Consider the following 20,702-nt stretch of genomic DNA (forward strand, 5'->3'; position numbering starts at 1 on the left):
GCTTTCTTTTGATCCAGTCTATTTGGTGTTCTGTAGGCTTCTTGTACCTTCATAGGAACATCCTTCTTTAGGTTGGGAAGTTTTCTTCTATAATTTTTGTTGAATATGTTTTCTGGGCCTTTGAGTTGTAATTCTTCTCCTTCTTCTACCCCTATGATCTTTAGGTTTGGACTTTTCATGGTGTCCCAGATTTCATGCATGTTTTGTGTTAAGAATTTGTTAGATTTGTTTAGTTCTTAATCTGTGAAGTTTATTTCCTCTATAGTATCTTCAGAGTCCGAGATTCTTTCTTCCATCTCTTGTATTCGGTTGGAAATACTTGTCTCTGAAGTTTCTGTTCGTTTACTCAGAGTTTCCATTTCCAGTCGTCCCTCAGATTGTGTTTTCTTCAATACCTCCATTTCATTTATCAGGTCTTGTAATGTTTCCCTTACCTGTTTGATTGCTTTTTCTTGTTTTTCTTGGGTATCTTTGAGAGATTTATTTATTCGTCTACCTTTTTGTTTGTCATCTCCATTTCTTTATGGCAGTTTTTTACCTCCTGTTTAAGGTCCTCTATTTTTTCATAAAGTACTGTTTAAGGTCGGTTTCTTTCTCTATCTTCTGGGGTAGGGTGTTCAATTCTTGTGTTTCGGGATGTCTGGATGTGGTGGTGATGTCATGTTGCCTTTCATGTTGTTGGGAGGAGCTCCTGCATTGGCGCCTGCCCATCTCTTCCTTCAAATGGAGCAGGAGGCGCTTGGTGGTCCTAGACCAATCTTTGCTGTGAATGAAACTGGTTGGATCTCCCCAGTGCCAGAGGAGGACCTATCCTTGCGTCACAATCTGAAGAAGCCCGCACTCCCTTGCAGGAATCCTCAGACCTGCCTGGAGGCCAGAGACTGACCCCTTTGGGATGGATGGCCTTAGAACAGGAGCAGGACACCATGGCAACACTAGGGATAGCTTGGTAGAGACAGGGACGGGAGAAAACAGAGACAAGAAGCCTGCAGAGGGAGCTGGGGGGAGGGGGTCTGTGCTCTCTTCCAGGGCAGGTTGCCCCAGGGTCCGCATTCACTCACCAGTTCAGATGGAATGTCCAGTGCACAGGATCAGGGATTCCAAAGCAGCCAGGGTCGCAGCCCAGACAAAAGGGCCAAGGTAGGGGCAGGGCCGGATGGAATACCACACAGTGAACCTGGAAGCACAATCTGAAGGAAGCCCGGCACCCCCTCGCAGGAATCCTCAGACATGCCTGGAGGCCAGAGTCTGACCCCTTTGGGTGGATGGCCTTAGAACAGGAGCAGGACACCTGAGAACGCTAGGGAAGGCTTGGTAGAGTCAGTGACGGGAGAAACAGAGATAAGTCTGCAGAGGGAACTGGGGGATGGGGGTCTGTGCTCTCTTCCAGGGCAGGTTGCCCCAGGGTCCGCATTCACTCACCAGTTCAGATGGGATGCCAGTGCAGGATCAGGGATTCCAGGCAGCCCAGGGTCGCTGCCCAGACAAAAGGGCAAGGTGGGGCAGGGCTGGATGGAATATCACATAGCGAAACTGGCAGCACAATCTGAAGGAGCCTGCACCCCTCCGCAGGAATCCTCAGACCTGCCTGGAGGCCAGAGTCTGACCCCTTTGGGTGGATGGCATTAGAACAGGAGCAGGACACCTGAGAACACTAGGGAAAGCTTGGGAGAGACAGGGACGGGAGAAACAGAGACAAGCCTGCAGACGGAGCTGGGGGGAGGGGGTCTGTGTTCTCTTCCAGGGCAGGTTGCCCAGGGTCCGCATTCACTCACCAGTTCAGATGGAATGTCAGTGCACAGGATCAGGGATTCGATTACTAAATTTTTTTAAAGGTACATGTTTTTCTCTGTTTGTATTGACTTTTCCTCCATGTTTTTCTTATGGAGGAAAGTTTAAACCATTTATATAATTTACCATTGATGGCATTTTTATTCCACTTATCTTCAGTGCAATAAACCTAAAATGGGGAACAGTTAGCATAGTTTGGAAAGAGTAACCCCCAACCTGTGTTTCAAGAGAAAGCCAAAACTTTAGGACATACAGATGGGATAGGAAACCAATTTTTGTATTTGTGTTTTCTCTGTCATTCTACTTGCTGACATCTTGTCTGTATGTTTTGCTGTCCTTTGGTCTTCTATCTTTTCATTTTACTTTTTTTTCCCCTCTGCGTTTGTCTGCCATTAATCTAAGAATTTTGCTTTACTTTATACAGTACAAAATTTCACTTCTTTCTCCCTAGCATGTCAGTCAATAAGTATTTAGAAACTCATGATTATAAATTTTGCAGCAAAGAGATAAGGCTGGTGCACATTTTGGAGTTACTAAAATTTTAATATCACTGTTTTTAGACAAAAGGAAATTACACTTTTTGCATCCTGTGATATTGATCTCTGGCCCAGATTGTTAGTGTGTTTATGGTCATGCTGCCTTAAAGGCTTTGCTTTTTAGTTTTTTTTCTCTGGATCTTAGTGTTTAATAGAATTTGGCACTTGACATACATACTGGTATCTTCTAAATGCCAAGTATAGCCTCTTTTATAAAATGTATTATAGAGAACTATAAGAAAAAGAATATTTAACTCTGGATTCCAGCTAAGGTTAAACTCTATCTTTATGTCAGTCATTTATAGAGAAACCTTGAACAAATTACTAACCCTACTGTGCAGCAGTTTTGTTCTTTGCAGAGTGGGACGAACTCTTTGAGTGATACATATGATTAAATGAGGAAATGTCTATAAAACAATGAACCTACAGTAAGATTGCTTTTTGAAAGGAAAATATTCAGTATAAGCCTTTCTATATTGTGATGGCTAATCCTGGTTGTCATTTTCACAAAAATGGGATGAGAGAACTCAATTGAAGAAGGGTCGACATTAAATTTGCCTGTTGGCACTTACTGGGGGGGCATTTTTATTGTTAATTGATATTGGAGAGCCAAGGCCTCTGTGGGTTGTACCATACCTGTAGAGGTTGGCCTAACTGTAGAAGAGAAGTCACCGAATGTTAACCTGGAGAGAGCCTGCAAGCAGTGTTCCTGCATGGTCTCTGCTTCAGTTCCTACTTCCAGGTTTCTACATTGAGTTTTCTGCCTGGCTGTTACTTGAAAGATAAGATGAAATAAGCCCTTTTCTCCCCAACTTGCATTGAGTCATAGTATTTATCCCAGCAACAGAACAGCAAACTAGGAACCATGTCTTCTTTGATTAAATTCTTTTATTTCTTTCAAATATTTAACTTCCATTTACTGCTACTTAGTCTGTAATTAAATGTTTTTCTTTGGGTTCACCTTATGACTTAGCTTCTCTAGGATCATGAACTATAGGATCAAATGTCCCTTGTTTATAACTAGTATCCACTTATGAGTTGAGTGTATGCCATATTCATCTTTTTGGATCTGGGTTACCACACTCAGGTTAGTGTTTCTAATTCCATCTGTTTGCATACAAAATCAAGATGTCATTGATTTTTATCACTGAGTAGTACTCTAATGTGTAAATGTGCCACATTTCTTTATCCATTCTTCAGTTGAGGGACATCTAAGTGTTTCCAGGTTCTGGCTATTACAAATAATACGGCCATGAACATAGTTGAACAAATGGTTATGTAGAAAAATTGAACATCTTTTGGGTATATTCCCAAGAGTGGTATTCTAGATTCCTGAGTAGGGGATTTCCAATTTTCTGAGAAATCACCATACTGATTTTCAAAGTGGTTGTACAATGTTTGATTCCCACAGCAATGGATGAGTGTTCCCCCTTACTCCACATCCTCTCCAGCATGCGGTATCATTGATGTTTTGATTTTAGCCCATTCTGACAGGTGTGAGATGGTATCTCAGGGTGTTTTGATTTGCATTCTCTGATGGCTAAGGATGTGAACATTTCCTTAAGTATCTTTTGGCCATTTGTGATCTTCTGTTGAGAATTCTGTTCAGTTTGTGTACCACATTTTTTAATTTGGTTATTTAGCATTTTAATATCTATTTCTTGAATTCTTTATAGATTGTGGATTAGTCCTTGTCTTATGTGGGGTTGGTGAAGATCTTTCCCATTCAGTAGGCTGGCGTTTTGTCTTAATTGACTGTGTCCTTTGTTTTACAGAAGCTTCTAAGTTTTCAGGAGGTTCCCATTTATTTATTGTTGCTCTCAGTGGTCTGTGTTACTAGGGTTTATATTTAGGTAGTGGTCTTTGTGCCAATGCATGAAGACTACTTCTCACTTTCTGATCTCTGAGGTTCATTGTGGTTGTATTTATATTGAGATCTTTAATACATTTAGACTTGAGTTTTGTGCATGACAATAGATATGATTCTATTTGCATTCTTATACATGTCGACATCCAGTTATGCCAACACCATTTGTTGAGGATACTTTCTTTTTTCCATTGTATAATTTTAGCTTCTTTGTCAAAAATTGGGTGTTCTTAGGTGTGTATATTAATATCTGGGTCTTTGATTTGATTCTGTTGGTCAACCTCTCTATTTTTATGCCAATACCAAGCTGTTTTTATTACTGTAGATCTGTAATATAGCTTGATGTCAGGGATGGTGATGCCTCCAAAAGTTCCTTTATTGTATAGAATAGTTTTGGCTAGCCTGTCTTTTTTTCCATATGAATTTGATTATTGTTCTTTCAAGGTCTGTGAAGAATTATGTTGCGATTTTGATGGAGATTGCATTGAATTTATAGATTGCTTTTGGTAGAATTGCCATTTTTACTATGTTGATCCTACCTATCCAAGAGCATGAAAGATCTTTCCATTTTCAGGCATCTTCTTCAATTTCTTTCTTCAAGAACTTAAAGTTCTTGTCATATAGGGCTTTCACTTCTTTGGTTAGTGTTACCTAAAGATAATTTAAGTTATTTGTGGGTATTGTGAAAGACGATGTTTCTTGATTTCACTCTCAGCTTATCACTTATATATAATATGGCTATTGATTTTTTTTTAGTTGATGTTGTATCCTCATCACTATAGGCATTTATCAGCTGTAGGAGTTCTCTGGTAGAGTTTTTGGGGTCACTTATGTATACTATCATATCATCTGCAAATAATGAAAGTTTGACTTCTTTCCTTTCAATTTGAATCTCCTTGATCTCCTTTTGTTGTCTTATTGGTATTACTAAAACTTCAAGTACTATTTTGAAGAGATATTGAGAGAGTGGACAGCCTTGTCTTGTTCCTGATTTTAGTGGAATTGCTTTGGGTTTCTCTCCATTTAATTTTAACAAATATGCTATAGTTTATCTAATAGTACTTCTGTTAATAGATTTTCATTAGTTTTCAATTTCTTATTATTACAAGCATTGTCACAAAAAATTTTTTACAGTGGATCTTTTTCTGGTCTGTGTGTGTGTGTGTTTCTGGAAGGTATGATTCTCAAAGTGGAAGTTCCTGGATCAAATATAATATGGATTTAGATAAACACATGCTTTTTATTTAATGTTTATTAATTAAATTTATTCTTTTATAATTTCTTCCCAGTATATAATTCATTGTGCTTACTTTCCTCCACTTTTTCTAGGTCTTCTTTTTTCTTTTTTCTTTTCTTCTAAGACGGCGTTTGTCTGAAACCTTGACTATACTGGAGCTTGTTCTGAACACCAGGCTGGCCTCAGATTTCAGCGATCTTCTTGCCTCTGCCTTCTGAGTGCTGGTATTAAAGACGTGTATCATCACTGTCCAGCTTTTCTAGATTTTCTTTGTATTTCTAGCAACACCTTGCCTCCTTACAAGTTCATTCCTCACATCCATTGTAGTAAGAGGCTGCTAATGTGTTTCCAACTGCCCTTCATTTGTTCATTTCTTGGCTGCCCAGAGTCCCAAAATAACCACACAGAAACTGTATTAATTAAATCACTCCTTGGCCCATTAACTTTAGCTTCTTTTTAGTTAACTTTTGCATTTTAATTTATCCCATCTTCATTAATCTGTGTGTCACATGAGGCTGTGGCCTACCAGTAAAGTTTCAGTATGGTCTGTCTTCTGCAGTGGCTCTCTGGCTTCTACTTCTGACTCTGCCTTCTTTCTCCCAGCATTCAGTTTAGTTCTTCCCTGCCTACTTCTGTTCTCTACCACTGGCCAAAACAGGTTTTTTATTATTAGTCGTATTCACCAATACGAGGGGAATCTCATTTCAATCCATGTCTTTTGTTTTGCTTTGAGATCCAGTGGGTTTAACCTGGGCTGTGTAGTTAAGGGTGTAGTACTCATGGGATCCTGATGGGTTCAGTAGTGGATATACAACTGAAGACAACCACTTCTCTATCTCAGAATATATCTGTAGCCAGTAGTTCAGCTGGAAGGGGTAGGGACCCTTGAGCTCCTTCATCCATTCCTGGCTGTTAACAGGCTCATTTCTGTGCAAGCCCAGTGCAGGCAATTGCAAGCTGCTGTGAGTTCGTGGTTGTGATAGCTGTATCATACCCATGAAGTAGGATTTCCTGTTCCTTCTCCCTGACTTCTTGCATTTACATTCTTTTCTGTCCCTATTCTGTAATGTCCCCTGAGCCTTAGAGGGGGTGCTATAGATGTCTTGTTTATTGCCGAACACTCATTGTCTTCATCACTTAGAGCAGCCATGACTATATGCATTCACCCATAAAGGAATGCTATTGCTTAAATATGAGCCTCTTTCCCTCCTTTCCCCCATTCTTCACTTTTCCTCTTTCTCTTCCTCTCTCCTCCCATTCTTTCCCCCTTCTTCTCCTCTCCCTTTTCTTCTCGCTGTTGTTCTCCTCTCTTTCCCTCCACTCCCCACTAGTTTTCATAGGGCTGGAGATTAAACACAGGGCTTCACACTTGTTTGGCAAATGGTCTATCACTAAGCTACCTCCCATTTCCATTGACCTTCTGTTTGATTCCTCTATACTTTTGTCTGTATTCTTACAATTTAACTAGTCAATATGTTTGTTGTATTTTGCATTTAAAATTACAGTGAAGTTTTATTTATTATTTTCATTGAGTGCTTATATTTTATATATATGTATTGTACTATTTTCTTGTCTTGGCTCAATTTCTAGAGGGTTATACTTTATTTATTAGTAAAATTGTATTATGTTTGAAAAAATAACCACTTACAATATGTTGGAAACTTTTATGCATTAATTGAAGTTTTACACTTATAGGTAGATATATTCCTTATTTTTGTTGTATCTTATTTTGTTTCATGCTTAGGCATTCCTTTACCACCAAGACTAATAAGAATCCAAATAATTCTTTTATCACAGTACTTTTGATTTTTATTATACTCAAAATGTAAGATGTCCATGAATGTTTGTTTTTTCTCCCTTTTTATCTTCTGAATTTAGCATGTACAGTGTTATCAAATACTTTGGAATCTTCACATACTCTTATTTCCTGTGGATCAGAATAAGATGGTGTTGTCTTATGTACTTCCTAATTGAATACCAGGTTATGAGTACTTAGACTTACTACAAATCTGTTAAGTAGGACTTCTATTTCTTTACCTGATATAAGCTAAGTATAGTCTGTTTTTCACTGTAAATTTTAATAGCCTCTTTTCTCAAAAGTGCCTAATTTTCTGTGGTAATGTAGGATTATATGGGATAGTTGTTTATGTGGTTGGTTCTTTTGGATACTGTAGTACTGAATCTTCAGTGGTTTGTGCTAGCACTCACTGTTCCTCTGGATACCAGTGAACCTTTAATTTGCTTAGCTTTAGAATAAAACCTCATTCTATTTGTTGTGATGAATTTGTTATTAACTTCTAAGTTGTGTATGCGAGCTCTTACAGAGTGGGTCATACTCTTGTCTTCACCTCCATTACACAGAGCTGTGCTCAGATTTCGAAGAAAATAGCCCCCAGTTCTTATCTGTTATTACTTTAAAATAGTTAAGCATTTTTCTCTGTATGTACATATGTTTTGATTTTTCTGAATTTGAGTGGCTATGTCCAAGTCTTTTAGCCTGCCCAAATATACCTTTATTAATTAAATGAATGTTTTGTATATCCCAGCTATGAATTATTTTATGCTGGCTTATTGTCTTTTGTAGTATCTTCAGAAGTTCTGTTTTTCACATAGATTCCTTTTTTGGAGCTGCTTCCAATTTGGAGCAGCATGGTAAATCTTGGTACTTGTCTCAGTAGACAATTTTTTATTCAAACTATCCTTTTATTACTAGGACAATGCTTGGTAGCCTTCCTTAGTTCTATGCCAAATCCCTTTTATATTTAGATAGATCGTGTCCATTAATATTCCCTTTCTCTATCTCATGTACCCCTTTCCATCCATGGTGAAATGGTGGTTGGTTTAGTGTTCTTCAGAGCCTCTGTAGGTAGCTACCAGCTACTGTGAGATCATTTGCACATCAGCCTCATCACTTCCAGAAAAACAGCCGCTCTCAGCATTCTTTCACCTCTGGCAGCTCTTACATTCTTTCTTCCCCCCTTTTCTTCATCTATGTTCCTGAGCCAGGTTTATGGTGTCTGTGAAATCTTCTGGAGCTGAGCACTGACCAGTCCTTATTCTCAGCACTTTTCACCAGGGTGTAAATTTTTCCTGTTACAAAATCTTTGGCTTTTTCAAATGTTTATTTTGTTTTAATTTATACATAACATCTTTATGGGGCCAGTGTTGGCGTTGTCTCTGATAAGTGTTACAGGATGGTCAGGAAACATAAGAGTATCATCACTATCTACGTACTGTGTTTTCATTTCTTTCTATGTATCTGGTGGCCATGCTATGCATTTTATTCAGCTCTAGTCAGAGAGCCTCTGAGCATCTTGTGAAATTGGCTTCCTTCTTTCTTTCTTTTTTCTCTTTTTTTCCCCAGAAATTGTGGGCACCTGGGTAACCCTCTCCAACGCTGTGTGCCATGTGGAAAAGGGAGAAGGGAGTGGCGTTTGGGAGCTGAGACTGCCTTCATACCCTGTCCATTCGGGTTTTGTTTAGTTATTTGCTAATTGGGCATCTCAAGTGTTTTCTCAAGTTAATATGGTAGATGAACTATTTGAGGGAAGGAATGAGACCCAACACCTCTCACTCTGCCATCTTCTAATATAACAACTTGCTTTAAACTATTGTCTTTGGATAAGTCTACTTAATATAACTGTTTTTAGAGTCTTATATGCAGATGAGAATTTTCATAAAACTATTCGACAATTTATTTGGGCACTAGTGTTCCCTTTTGTAGATACATAGCCATGTCTTATGGGTTATGATTTGAAAGTTCTTACATTTTATATAATGTGTATTTTTTTTCCTATAGAGAGTGACAATGAGCTCTCAAGTGGAACAGGTGATGTGTCAAAAGACTGTCCTGAGAAGATCCTCTATTCTTGGGGAGAATTGTTAGGAAGATGGTAAGAATTTATTTTTCTTATTTAAAATTTATAATTACATATTTAGTGTTAATTTTTATACTAATTAAAAATTTGTCAGTAAATAAAATTTCAAACTAATATTAATGGCTATATTAATATCTTAATATATCTTAAATTATTTAATGTGTTTATATGTATGATAGTGTGTGTGAGGGTGTATGTGTGTATGTGTATGGTGCTCAGAAGACAACTTTGTGGATCCAGTTCTTTCTTTCCATCTTTGTATATGTTTTAGGTACCAAACTCAGGTCTTCAGGATTGCACAGCAAGGGCCTTTACTAGCTGAATACATAGACCCTTGATATATTTAATAACATAAAAATCAAAATGTGGTTTATTGGTGCCCTTCATGTTGGCCTTCTAGATCTTCCCCCAGTATGGGTTCTGTTTATTTCCTTTCAGAAGTTATTTCTCCCACACAAACTTTGAAAGCCAGGTGAAATGAACAAATGCTGGGAAAAGTCTAAAGTGCCAAAGTTCACTCGAAATGAAATAACCTGAATGGTTTGGTATCATCAAATTACTTTTTTTATTAATATAATTTTCTTTCCGTTCCTTTTTTTTTTTTTTTTGAGAAGGTGTTTCATAAGCTGATCTTAAATGTTGCCGAGGATAATATGAACTTCTCATTCCTCTTCCTCTATTTAGCATCACTGGTGTACCAGGTGGTATAGTTCATGCAGTGTGGGACTTAGTCTAACCAGCCATTCTCCCAACTAAGCTATATTGCCCAACACTGCTTAAATTTTTTTTTCTTACTTTATTTTATTTTTATTTTTTGGTTTTTCGAGACAAGGGTTTCTTCTCTGCAGCTTTAGAGCCTGTCCTGGAACTAGCTCTTGTAGACCAGGCTGGTCTCAAACTCACAGAGATCCGCCTGCCTCTGCCTCCCAAGTGCTGGGTTAAATTTTTTTTCTTAAAGAAAGCTTAAATCCTAATTATAAAATTCTATCAAATATTTATAAAAGGTGGACTGTTAAGCTTTATAAGCCTTTCTCAGAATATGGGGGTAATTATTTTCAATTAATGTAATTGAATTTAAGTAATTATTTTATTTTTACTTTGACACTAACATACATTGATCACAATACCAAGTTAAAATATTGTAACAAAATTGTAGTCAAATATGCCTTATGAACATGTGCCCAACAATAGTAAGAGCATATCGAATTCAGTGTTGTATAAGAAAAAGGAAGGTAAAGCAGAAAAGTGGTGTTTATTTTGGGTAATCAAGTGTGGGTCAGTATATGAAAATAAATTGTTAAGTTACCATATCATCACCAGAAGAAAAATAACAAGATAAATAAGACAAAAACTATCACATTGAAGTTGTACAAGACACACCAACAGACAGGAAAGAGACCAAGATAAGTCACACAAATCAGAGACCTACTTGTTTTCACATTCAGGAATTTTATAAAAACAGTAAGCTGGAAGTCATATATAAACAGTGGGACCTATTCAGGCCCTGCATATGTTGCTTCAGTCTCTGTGAATTCCTCTGAACTTTACTCATGTTAATTTTGAGAGGCTTTTTTTTTATGGTATCCTTTATCCCCTCTGGTTCTTCACATTCTTTTCTCCTCTTTTTCCATGGGGTTCCCTGATATCTGAGCAGAGGAATAGGAAGGATCCTACTTAAGGCTTTGTGTTCTAAGGTTTCTCACTCTGTGTAATGTCTTGTTGCGGGTCTGTATATTTTTTCCCCATCTGCTGTAGAGGAAGATTTTCTGGTGATGGCTAAGCAAAGCATTGATCTATGAGTATGCCATTAGGAGTGATTTTTATCACAACCAACCTTCTGTCCCTCCCTCCCTCCCTCCCTCCCTCCCTCCCTCCCTCCCTCCCTCCCTCCCTCCCTCCCTCCCTCTCTCCCTCCGTCCCTCCCTCCCTCCCTTTCTTATATATTTATTTTTTCATTCCAGTACTATTTAATTTTATCCTAGGTCCCTGAGCTAGTCTCAGATCCTTGGTCATCCAGGCAGCGTTGTATGGGTTACATCTTATGGAATGGGCCTTAAGTAAAATCAGTTATTGGTTAGTTACTCTCATTTTTTCTCATGTAATTTTCTTACAGAAGGAAAAGGCAATGAATATTTGAAAGAAAGATATAAAATAGTATCTAATTTTCAGAGACATAATTTTCATTTTTAAAAAATCAAAAGGTTTGTATAAAACAAGCAGAATAACAAAACCTAACTTTTCTTTTATATACTTCTTTTTTTTCTCTTTTTGAGATAGAACCTCACCATATAGCGTTGGCTTGTAGACAAGGATGACCTAGAACTCAAAGATTTCTGCCTGCCTTTGCTTCCTGAGTGCTGGGATTAATGCTATCCATGTGCCACTACTCTTGGCTTCATTTTACAATCTTACAGAATATAAAGTGAACACTAATTCTGCTTATACTATTTATTCTATTTATATTAGCAATGAAAAGTCAGAGATAGAAGACATAAAACATACAAAACATATAAAACAAAAAAGCCATGAAACACTTACGTTGAAATCTAGCCAACTGCTGTCTCTGCTTTGAAGCACTCAAAGAGCTCATGGAATAAAAGGATCAATATTAGTGATAATGAAGCTGTTTCCTAAGTAACCTATCTTGTCAGGAAAGCTTCAGTATTTTATAGCTACTAAGCTGATCCTAAAATTTATATGAAATACACATTGATTATAACATCCAAAACAATTTTACAAATAAAGCGTAAAGTTGGATGACACAGTATCTGATTTCAGGGTTTGCTGAATTAATTGTCAGCACTTGCAATGTAAAGGTAGACATATGGCTTTCTGGCACAGAATGAAGAAATAAGAAATAGGGGCAAAAATTTCTAAATATTTCCAGATGAATTTCTGAGTTTTAAAAGATACTCAACTTAGCCATCAGAGGAAAAATAAAATCTATTTATTGAATATTGATTGAAAGTATCCATGCATGAGTTATTCCTCTTACAAGTTTACATTGATTCAACTCCACGAATGCTTTATATATCTGTATTTTTTGTTTTTGTTTTGGCTCTTATTTTAGTTTTATAACATTAAACCAGTTAACTTAACCTTTAACCAACTAAAAACCATTTAATTTAAAACCATTAACCACTGACTCACTTACTCAGTGTCTTTTTTGTTTAATCATATTTGTTAGGACTCAGTGGACATTGATGATTTAGATGGCATGTGAGCTAGTTTATACTTTATCATGTTATAAAGGCAAACATACATTTAAAACAGTAATCGTATTATAATATATAAATGCTTTTTGCAAATATTATAGACCCAGTGGAAAGTTTGAATATATACAAAATAGAAAACTGACAATAAGTAATCATATTTCCACCCATCCAGCTTTAGTAGTCACTGAAATCAAGAAAATACCTACACATTCTTTTCAGATTTTCTTATTGATATTTTAAATATTTACTTTTGCATATAATTTTTTTGGCAGTTATGGTTAAATCCAGGCAAACATTCTACTCTTGAGTAATACCTTCATTTAAAAAGCAATTTTTAAAAGTTGAGACAGTGTTTATGTTTGTATGCCAGTTTTAGTGCTCCACGTGCTGAACTACAGGTAGGTATCACTATATATGGTGATGCTTTTACTGTTTTTGGTACAGTAACTTGGGTATAGGGACAAAATAAACATGTCGCTTGATTGTATGCATTGATCAGGTCCTTACCAACTGATGAACCTCATATATGGAGAACAATTATTTATTTATTTATTTATTTTGGTTTATTTTTTTATATTTAAAAATTTCCATCTCCTTCAATCTTCCTTCCCCTTCCCTCCCCTCCCCTCCCTCCATACCCCCCTTCCCTCCCTTTTCAGGCCAAGGAGCCATCGGGGCTCCCTACTCTATGTTAAGACCAAGGTCCAAAAACTCCCCCCAGGTCCAGGAAGGTGATCAACCAAGCTGAGAAGGCTCTCACAGAGCCTGTCCATGCAGAAGAGTCAAAGATCAGCGCCTTTGTCCTTGGCTTCTCTGTCAGCCTCCACCGTCGGCCACATTCAGAGAGTCTGGTTTGGTCTCATGTTCCATCAGTCCCAATCCAACTGGAGGTGGTGATCTCCCGTTAGTTCTGTCCCACCGTCTCCATGGGTGAACGCACCCCTCACAGTCCTGACTTTCTTTCTCATGTTCTCTCTCCTTCTGCTCCTCATCAGGACTTTGGGAGCTCAGTCCGGTGCTCCAATGTGGGGCTAAGTCATTTTCTTCATCTATTGCCAGGTGGAGGTTCTATGGTGATATGCAAGAAATTCATCAGTATGGCTATAGAAACTGGCCTTTTCAGGCTCCCTCTCCTCAGCTGCCCAAGGAACTAACTGGGGGCATCTCCCTGGGAACCGGGGAACCCCTCTAGGGTCAAGTCTCTTGACAACCCTCAGATGGCTCCCTAAATTAAGATATATGCTTCCCTGCTCCCATATCCACCCTTCCTGTATCCCAAGCATCCCATTCCTCCGAGCTCCCCCCATTCTCCCCTTCACGCTTTTCTCTCCCCATCTTCCCTTGGCCGCGTCCCGCCCCACCCTCAAGTTCCCAATTTTGCCTGGCGATCGTGTCTACTTCCGATATCCAAGAGGATTAATATATCTTTTTTTTTGGGTTCACCTTCTTATTATCTTCTCAACGATCCCGAATTATAGGCTCGATGTCCTTTAATTATGGCTAGAAACCAATTATGAGTGAGTACATTCCATGTTCATCTTTTTGGGCCTGGGTTACCTCACTCAGAATAGTGTTTTCTATTTCCATCCATTTGCATGCAAAATTCAAGATGTCATTGTTTTTTTACCGCTGAGTAGTATTCTAGCATGTATATATTACACAGTTTCTTCATCCATTCTTCCACTGAAGGGCATCTAGGTTGTTTTCAGGTTCTGGCTATTACAAGTAATGGTGCTATGAACATAGTTGAGCAAATACTTTTGTAGTATGATTGGGCATCTCTTGGGTAGATTCCCAATAGTGGAATTGCTGGGTCCTGGGGTAGGTTGATCCCGAATTTCCTGAGAAACCGCCACACTGCTTTCCAAAGTGGTTGCACAAGTGTGCATTCCCACCAGCAATGGATGAGTGTACCCCTTACCCCACAACCTCTCCAGCAAAGGTTGTTATTGGTGTTTTGGATTTTAACCAATCTGACAGGAGTAAGATGATATCTCAAAGTTGTTTGATTTGCATTTCCCTGATAGCTAAGGAGGTTGAACATGACCTTAAGTGTCTTTTGGCCATTTGAACTTCTTCTGTTGAGAATTGTCTGTTCAGTTCAGCGCCCCATTTTTTAATTGGGGTAATTAGCATTTTAAAGTCTAGTCTCTTGAGTTCCTTATATATTTTAGAGATTAGACCTTTGTCAGTTGCAGGGTTGGTGAAGATCTTTTCCCAGTCAGTAGGCTGCCTTTGTGTTTTAGTGACAATGTCCTTTGCTTTACAGAAGCTGCTCAGCTTCAGGAGGTCCCATTTATTCAATGTTGCCCTTAATGTCTATGCAGCTGGGGTTATGCATAGGAAACGGTCTCCTGTGCCCAAATGTTGTAGAGTACTTCCCACTTTCTCCTCTATCAAGCTCAGTGTGTTCAGATTAATATTGAGGTCATTAATCCATTTGGACTTGAGTTTTGTGCATGGTGATAGATATGGATCTACTTTCATTCTTCTACAGGTTGACATCAAATTATGCCAGCACCATTTGTTGAAGATGCCCTCTTTCTGCCATTGTGTACTTTTGGCTCCTTTATCAAAAATCAGGTGTTCGTACGTTTGTGGTTTAAGATCCGGGTCTTCTATACGATTCCATTGGTCAACTTCTCTGTTTTTATGCCAATACCAAGCTGTTTTCAATAATGTAGCTCTGTAATAGAGTTTGAAGTCAGGGATGGTAATGCCTCCAGAAGTACCTTTATTGTATAAGGTTGTTTTGGCTATCCTGGGTTTCTTGTTTATCCACATGAAGTTGATTATTGTCCTCTCAATCTCTGTGAAGAATTTTAATGGGACCTTGATTGGGATTGCATTGAATCTATAGATTGCTTTTGGTAGAATTGCCATTTTTACTATGTTGATCCTCCCAATCCACGAGCAGGGGAGATCCTTCCATTTTCTGGTATCATCTTCAATTTCTTTCTTCAAAGACTTAAAGTTCTTGTCAAATAAATCCTTCACTTCCTTGGTTAGAGATACTCCCAGATATCTTATGCTATTTGTGGCTATCGTGAAAGGTGATACTTCTCTGATTTCCCTCTCTGCTTCCTTATCCTTTGTGTATAGGAGGGCGACTGATTTTTTTGGAGTTGATCTTGAACCCTGCCACGTTACTGAAGGAGTTTATCAGCTGTAGGAGTTCTTTGGTGGAGTTTTTGGGGTCGCTTATGTACACTATCATATCATCTGCAAATAACGAAAGTTTAACTTCTTCCTTTCCAAATCGAATCCCCTTGATTCCCTTATGTTGTCTTATTGCTATTGCTAGAACTTCAAGCACTATATTGAAGAGATAAGGAGAGAGTGGACAGCCTTGTTGTGTTCCTGAATTTAGTGGGATAGCCTTGAGTTTCTCTCTGTTTAATTTGATGTTAGCTGTCGGCTTGCTGTAAATAGCTTGTATTATATTTAGGAATGACCCTTGTATCCCTAATCTCTCCAAGACCTTTATCATAAAAGGGTGCTGAATTTTGTCAAATGCTTTTTCAGCATCTAATGAGATGACCATATGGTTTTTTTCCTTCAGTTTATTTATATGATGGATTACATTGATAGATTTTCGTATGTTGAACCAGCCCTGCATCTCTGGGATGAAGCCTACTTGATCGTAATGGATAATTTTTCTAATGTGTTCTTGGATTCGGTTTGCCAGTATTTTGTTGAGAATTTTTACGTCAATGTTCATGAGTGAGATTGGCCTGTAATTTTCTTTCTTGGTTGAGTCTTTGTGTAGTTTAGGTATCAGGGTAACTGTAGCTTCATAGAATGAATTTGGCAGTGACTCTTGTGTTTCTATATTATGAAATACCTTAAGGAGTATAGGTATTCGATCTTCTTGGAAGTTCTGGTAGAATTCCTCATTGAAACCATCTGGTCCTGGGCTCTTTTTGGTAGGGAGGTTTCTGATACAGTTTCTAATTCTTCGCGACTAACAGGACTATTTAGAGCATTTACCTGGTCCTGGTTTAACTTTGGTATATAGTATTTATCTAAAAAACTGTCCATTTCTTTTACATTTTCCAATTTTGTGGCATACAGGCTTTCGTAGTAAGATCTAATGATTGTCTGAATTTCCTCTGTGTCTGTGGTTATGTCCCCCTTTTCATTTCTGATCTTATTAATTTGCGTGTTCTCCCTCTGCCGTTTGATTAGTTTGGCTAAGGGTTTGTCAATCTTGTTGATTTTCTCCAAGAACCAGCTTTTTGTTTCAATGATTCTTTGGATTACTTTCTGTGTTTCTATTTTGTTGATTTCTGCCCTCAGTTTGATTATTTCCAGTCTTCTACTTCTCCTAGGTGAGTCTGCTTCTTTTTTTTTCCAGAGCTTTCAGGTGTGCTGTTAAGTCACCAATGAGTGCTTTCTCTGTTTTCTTTAAGTGGGCACTTAGTGCTATGAACTTTCCTCTTAGCACTGCTTTCATAGTGTCCCATAGGTTTGAGTATGTTGTGTCTTTGTTTTCATTAAATTCAAGAAAGACTTTAATTTCTTTCTTTATTTCTTCCTTGACCCAGGTGTGGGTCAGTAGTTGACTGTTCAGTTTCTATGAGTTTGTGGGCTTTCTGGGGGTAGCATTGTTGTTGAATTCTAATTTTAATCCATGGTGATCCGATAAGACACAGGTGGTTACTAATTTTTTTTGTAACTGTGGAAGTTTGCTTTGTTACCCAGTATATGGTCAATTTTCTAAAAGGTTCCGTGAGCCGCAGAGAAGAAGGTATATTCTTTCCTGTTTGGGTGGAATGTTCTATAGACGTCTGTTAAATCCATTTGGTTCATTCCCTCCATTAAGTCTTTCAATTCTCTGTTAGGTTTCTGTCTGATTGACCTGTCCATTGGTGAGAGAGGAGTGTTGAAGTCTCCAACTATTAGTGTGTGTGGTTTGATGGCTGCCTTGAGTTCTAGAAGTGTTTCTTTTACATATGTGGGAGCTTTTATATTAGGGGCATAGATCTTCAGGATTGATACTTCATTCTGAAGGATTTTTCCTGTTATGAGTATAAAGTGTCCCTTTCCATCTCTTCTGATTGATTTTAGTTTGAAGTCAACTTTGTTAGAAATTAGTATGGCCACACCCACTTGTTTCTTAGTTCCATTTGCTTGATAAACCTTTTCCCAACCCTTTACTCTGAGTAGGTGTCTGTCTTTGTGGTTGTGGTGTTTCTTGTAAACAGCAAAATGTTGGATCCTGTTTTCGTATCCAATCTCTTAGCCTGTGCCTTTTTATAGGTGAATTGAGTCCATTGATATTAAGTGATATTAATGACCAGTGGTTGTTAACTCTGGTCATTTTTTTGTAGTAGTGTTTGTGTGTTTTCCTTCTTCTAGTTGTGCTGTTGAAGTGTCGCTAGATGCCTGAGATATTGTGGGCGTTGTTGGTCTCCTTGGTTTGTGATTTTCCTTCTATTACTTTCTGCAAGGCTGGATTTGTGGCTACGTATTGTTTAAATCTGTTTTTGTCCTGGAATATCTTGTTTTCTCCATCAATGGTGAATGCAAGCTTTGCTGGGCATAGTAGTCTAGGCTTGCATCCATGTTCCCTTAGTGTCTGTAGCACATCTATCCAAGCTCTTCTGGCTTTCATGATTTCCATTGAGAAATCAGGTGTAATTCTGATAGGTTTCCCTTTGTATGTTACTTGACCTTTTTCCTTTGCAGCTCTTAATATCTGTTCTTTATTCTGTATGTTTTGTGTTTTGATTATTATATGGCGTGGGGATGCTTTCTTTTGATCCAGTCTATTTGGTGTTCTGTAGGCTTCTTGTACCTTCATAGGAACATCCTTCTTTAGGTTGGGGAAGTTTTCTTCTATAATTTTGTTGAATATGTTTTCTGGGCCTTTGAGTTGTAATTCTTCTCCTTCTTCTACCCCAATTATTCTTAGGTTTGGTCTTTTCATGGTGTCCCAGATTTCCTGCATGTTTTGTGTTAAGAATTTGTTAGATTTGTTTAGTTCTTTAATCTGTGAATTTATTTCCTCTATAGTATCTTCAGAGTCCGAGATTCTTTCTTCCATCTCTTGTATTCGGTTGGAAATACTTGTCTCTGAAGTTTCTGTTCGTTTACTCAGAGTTTCCATTTTCAGTGTTCCCTCGGATTATGTTTTCTTCATTACCTCCATTTCATTTATCAGGTCTTGTACTGTTTCCCTTACCTGTTTGATTGCTTTTTCTTGTATTTCTTGTTTTTCTTGGGTATCTTTGAGAGATTTATTTATTTCGTCTACCTTTTTGTTTGTCATCTCCATTTCTTTATGGCAGTTTTTTACCTCCTGTTTAAGGTCCTCTATTATTTTCATAAAGTACTGTTTAAGGTCGGTTTCTTCTATATCTTCTGGGGTAGAGTGTTCATTTCTTGTTGTTTCGGGATGTCTGGATTGTGGTGATGACATGTTGCCTTTCATTTTGTTGGAGGAGTTCTTGCATTGGCGCCTGCCCATCTCTTCCTTCAAATGGAGCCAGGAGGCGCTTGGTGTCCTAGACCAATCTTTGCTGTGACTGAAACTGGTTGGATCTCCCCAGTGCCAGAGGAGGACCTATTCCTTGCGTCACAATCTGAAGAAGCCCGCACTCCCTTGCAGGCATCCTCAGACCTCCCTGGAGGCCAGAGTCTGACCCCTTTGGGTGGATGGCCTTAGTACAGGAGCAGGACACCTGAAAACACTAGGGAAGGCTTGGGAGAGGCAGGGACGTGAGAAACAAAGATAAGCCTGCAGAGGGAGCTGGGGGGGAGGGGGTCTGTGCTCTCTTCCAGGGCAGGTTGCCCCAGGGTCTGCACTCACTCACCAGTGCAGATGGAACTTCAGGGCACAGTGGAGAACAATTTTTAAACTAGACTTCTGTGATAGAATTGAGAAGACTTCTCAGCTAAAATTCAATATACATATATTTTTTAAAAAGTAAAACAATATATGTATTACTTATATTTAATTAATATTATTTTAGATATCGATAAACATTAATATTAATATTTTATTAATGACATCTTTTAGAATTAAAGAAATTCCTCAGAAGAACCCAAGAGAACTGTTGAGGAACTAAGACAACTAACTGATTTTATCCCCTTACAAAGCTTGCTACATTTTTAAAATTTCATATCTTTTATTTCATTTGAATTTATTATTGAAGCTCTGTCATAGTAGAGACATAAAAAGCATAGAATTTTCCTAGGAAATTGTAACTATTATAGAAGATTGGCAATCTAAAGATAATCATACTCAGAATTTCCGTGTTTAACATTCTTCTTTTTTAGGTTTAGAAATTTTTTTTTCTGAGACAAGGTTTGGTGCCTGTACTGGAACTATCTCTTGTAGACCACGATGGCCTTGAACTCACAGAGATCCTCTTGCCTCTGCCTCCAGAGTGCTGGGATTAAAGGCATGCACCACCACCCCCCGGCTAGGTTTAGAAATGTTTAAAGTCTTGGGATTAATAGATTTTTATGATTTTTAAAAAATTGACTAAGATAAATAATGTTTTGCATAGAGTTCTATAGTTTATGGTTTTGGAAAACCAATTTTTCTCCTTCCCTTTTTATTTTTAGAGTCTAGGTCTTAGGGTAGCCCATGCTATCCTTGAGCTTTTATTTCTCCTGCCCCAGCTTCCTAAATTCTAGATTCTAGTGTATATCACCATAATTGGTATAAAATGTGTTCTAAACCTAATTGAAGGCTTGCACATTGCCAGGAATATGAAATATAAGCTGAGTGGAAACTTGTAAGATTAAAAATCACTAAGTGTAAGCATACATAGCTTTCTCAGTTTTCATATTAATGTGTTCCTTTTTGGAAATTGTTGCAGCAAAATTTCAGCAAAACCACAAAAAAATCTAATAGAAATATATATATTTTTTATCTTATTAATGACTTCAATTTATCCATTTTCTTGATTTTTTTCCTCTTTTTCCCCCTGTTCCTCTTACCCCTTCTTTGTTCTTCTTCCTCTCTCCTCCCTCTTTTCTTTCTTTTCTCTTTTGAACTCTGTCTTGTAGTTTGTGTGTGTTAGGCTAACACTGTGCCAGTTTCTTATATTTTGTATGCAGCTTCTGTGTATTTAGGACCTGCTAGTGTGGGGAGTAGAAATTCCAAAATTTCCTTATTGATATCTGTCTTGATATTTCAGTTTTAATTTTTACATTTATGAGAAT

The 20,702-nt window shown here is 37.9% G+C and overlaps 1 protein-coding gene across 3 annotated transcripts in view; it reads left to right on the forward strand.

The window, feature by feature from the left end:
- Positions 1–20,702, forward strand: part of Rabgap1l (RAB GTPase activating protein 1 like) — a 639,610-nt gene that overhangs the window by 153,774 nt on the left and 465,134 nt on the right. For all 3 annotated transcript variants that reach the window (XM_038349609.1, XM_038349603.1, XM_038349604.1), the window contains one exon: positions 9,231–9,324. In XM_038349609.1, the coding sequence (XP_038205537.1) occupies positions 9,231–9,324 (94 nt within the window). The remainder of the gene's footprint in view (positions 1–9,230; positions 9,325–20,702) is intronic.

Source organism: Arvicola amphibius, chromosome 12 (genome assembly GCF_903992535.2).
Source record: "Arvicola amphibius chromosome 12, mArvAmp1.2, whole genome shotgun sequence".
Taxonomy (NCBI): Eukaryota; Metazoa; Chordata; class Mammalia; order Rodentia; family Cricetidae; genus Arvicola; species Arvicola amphibius.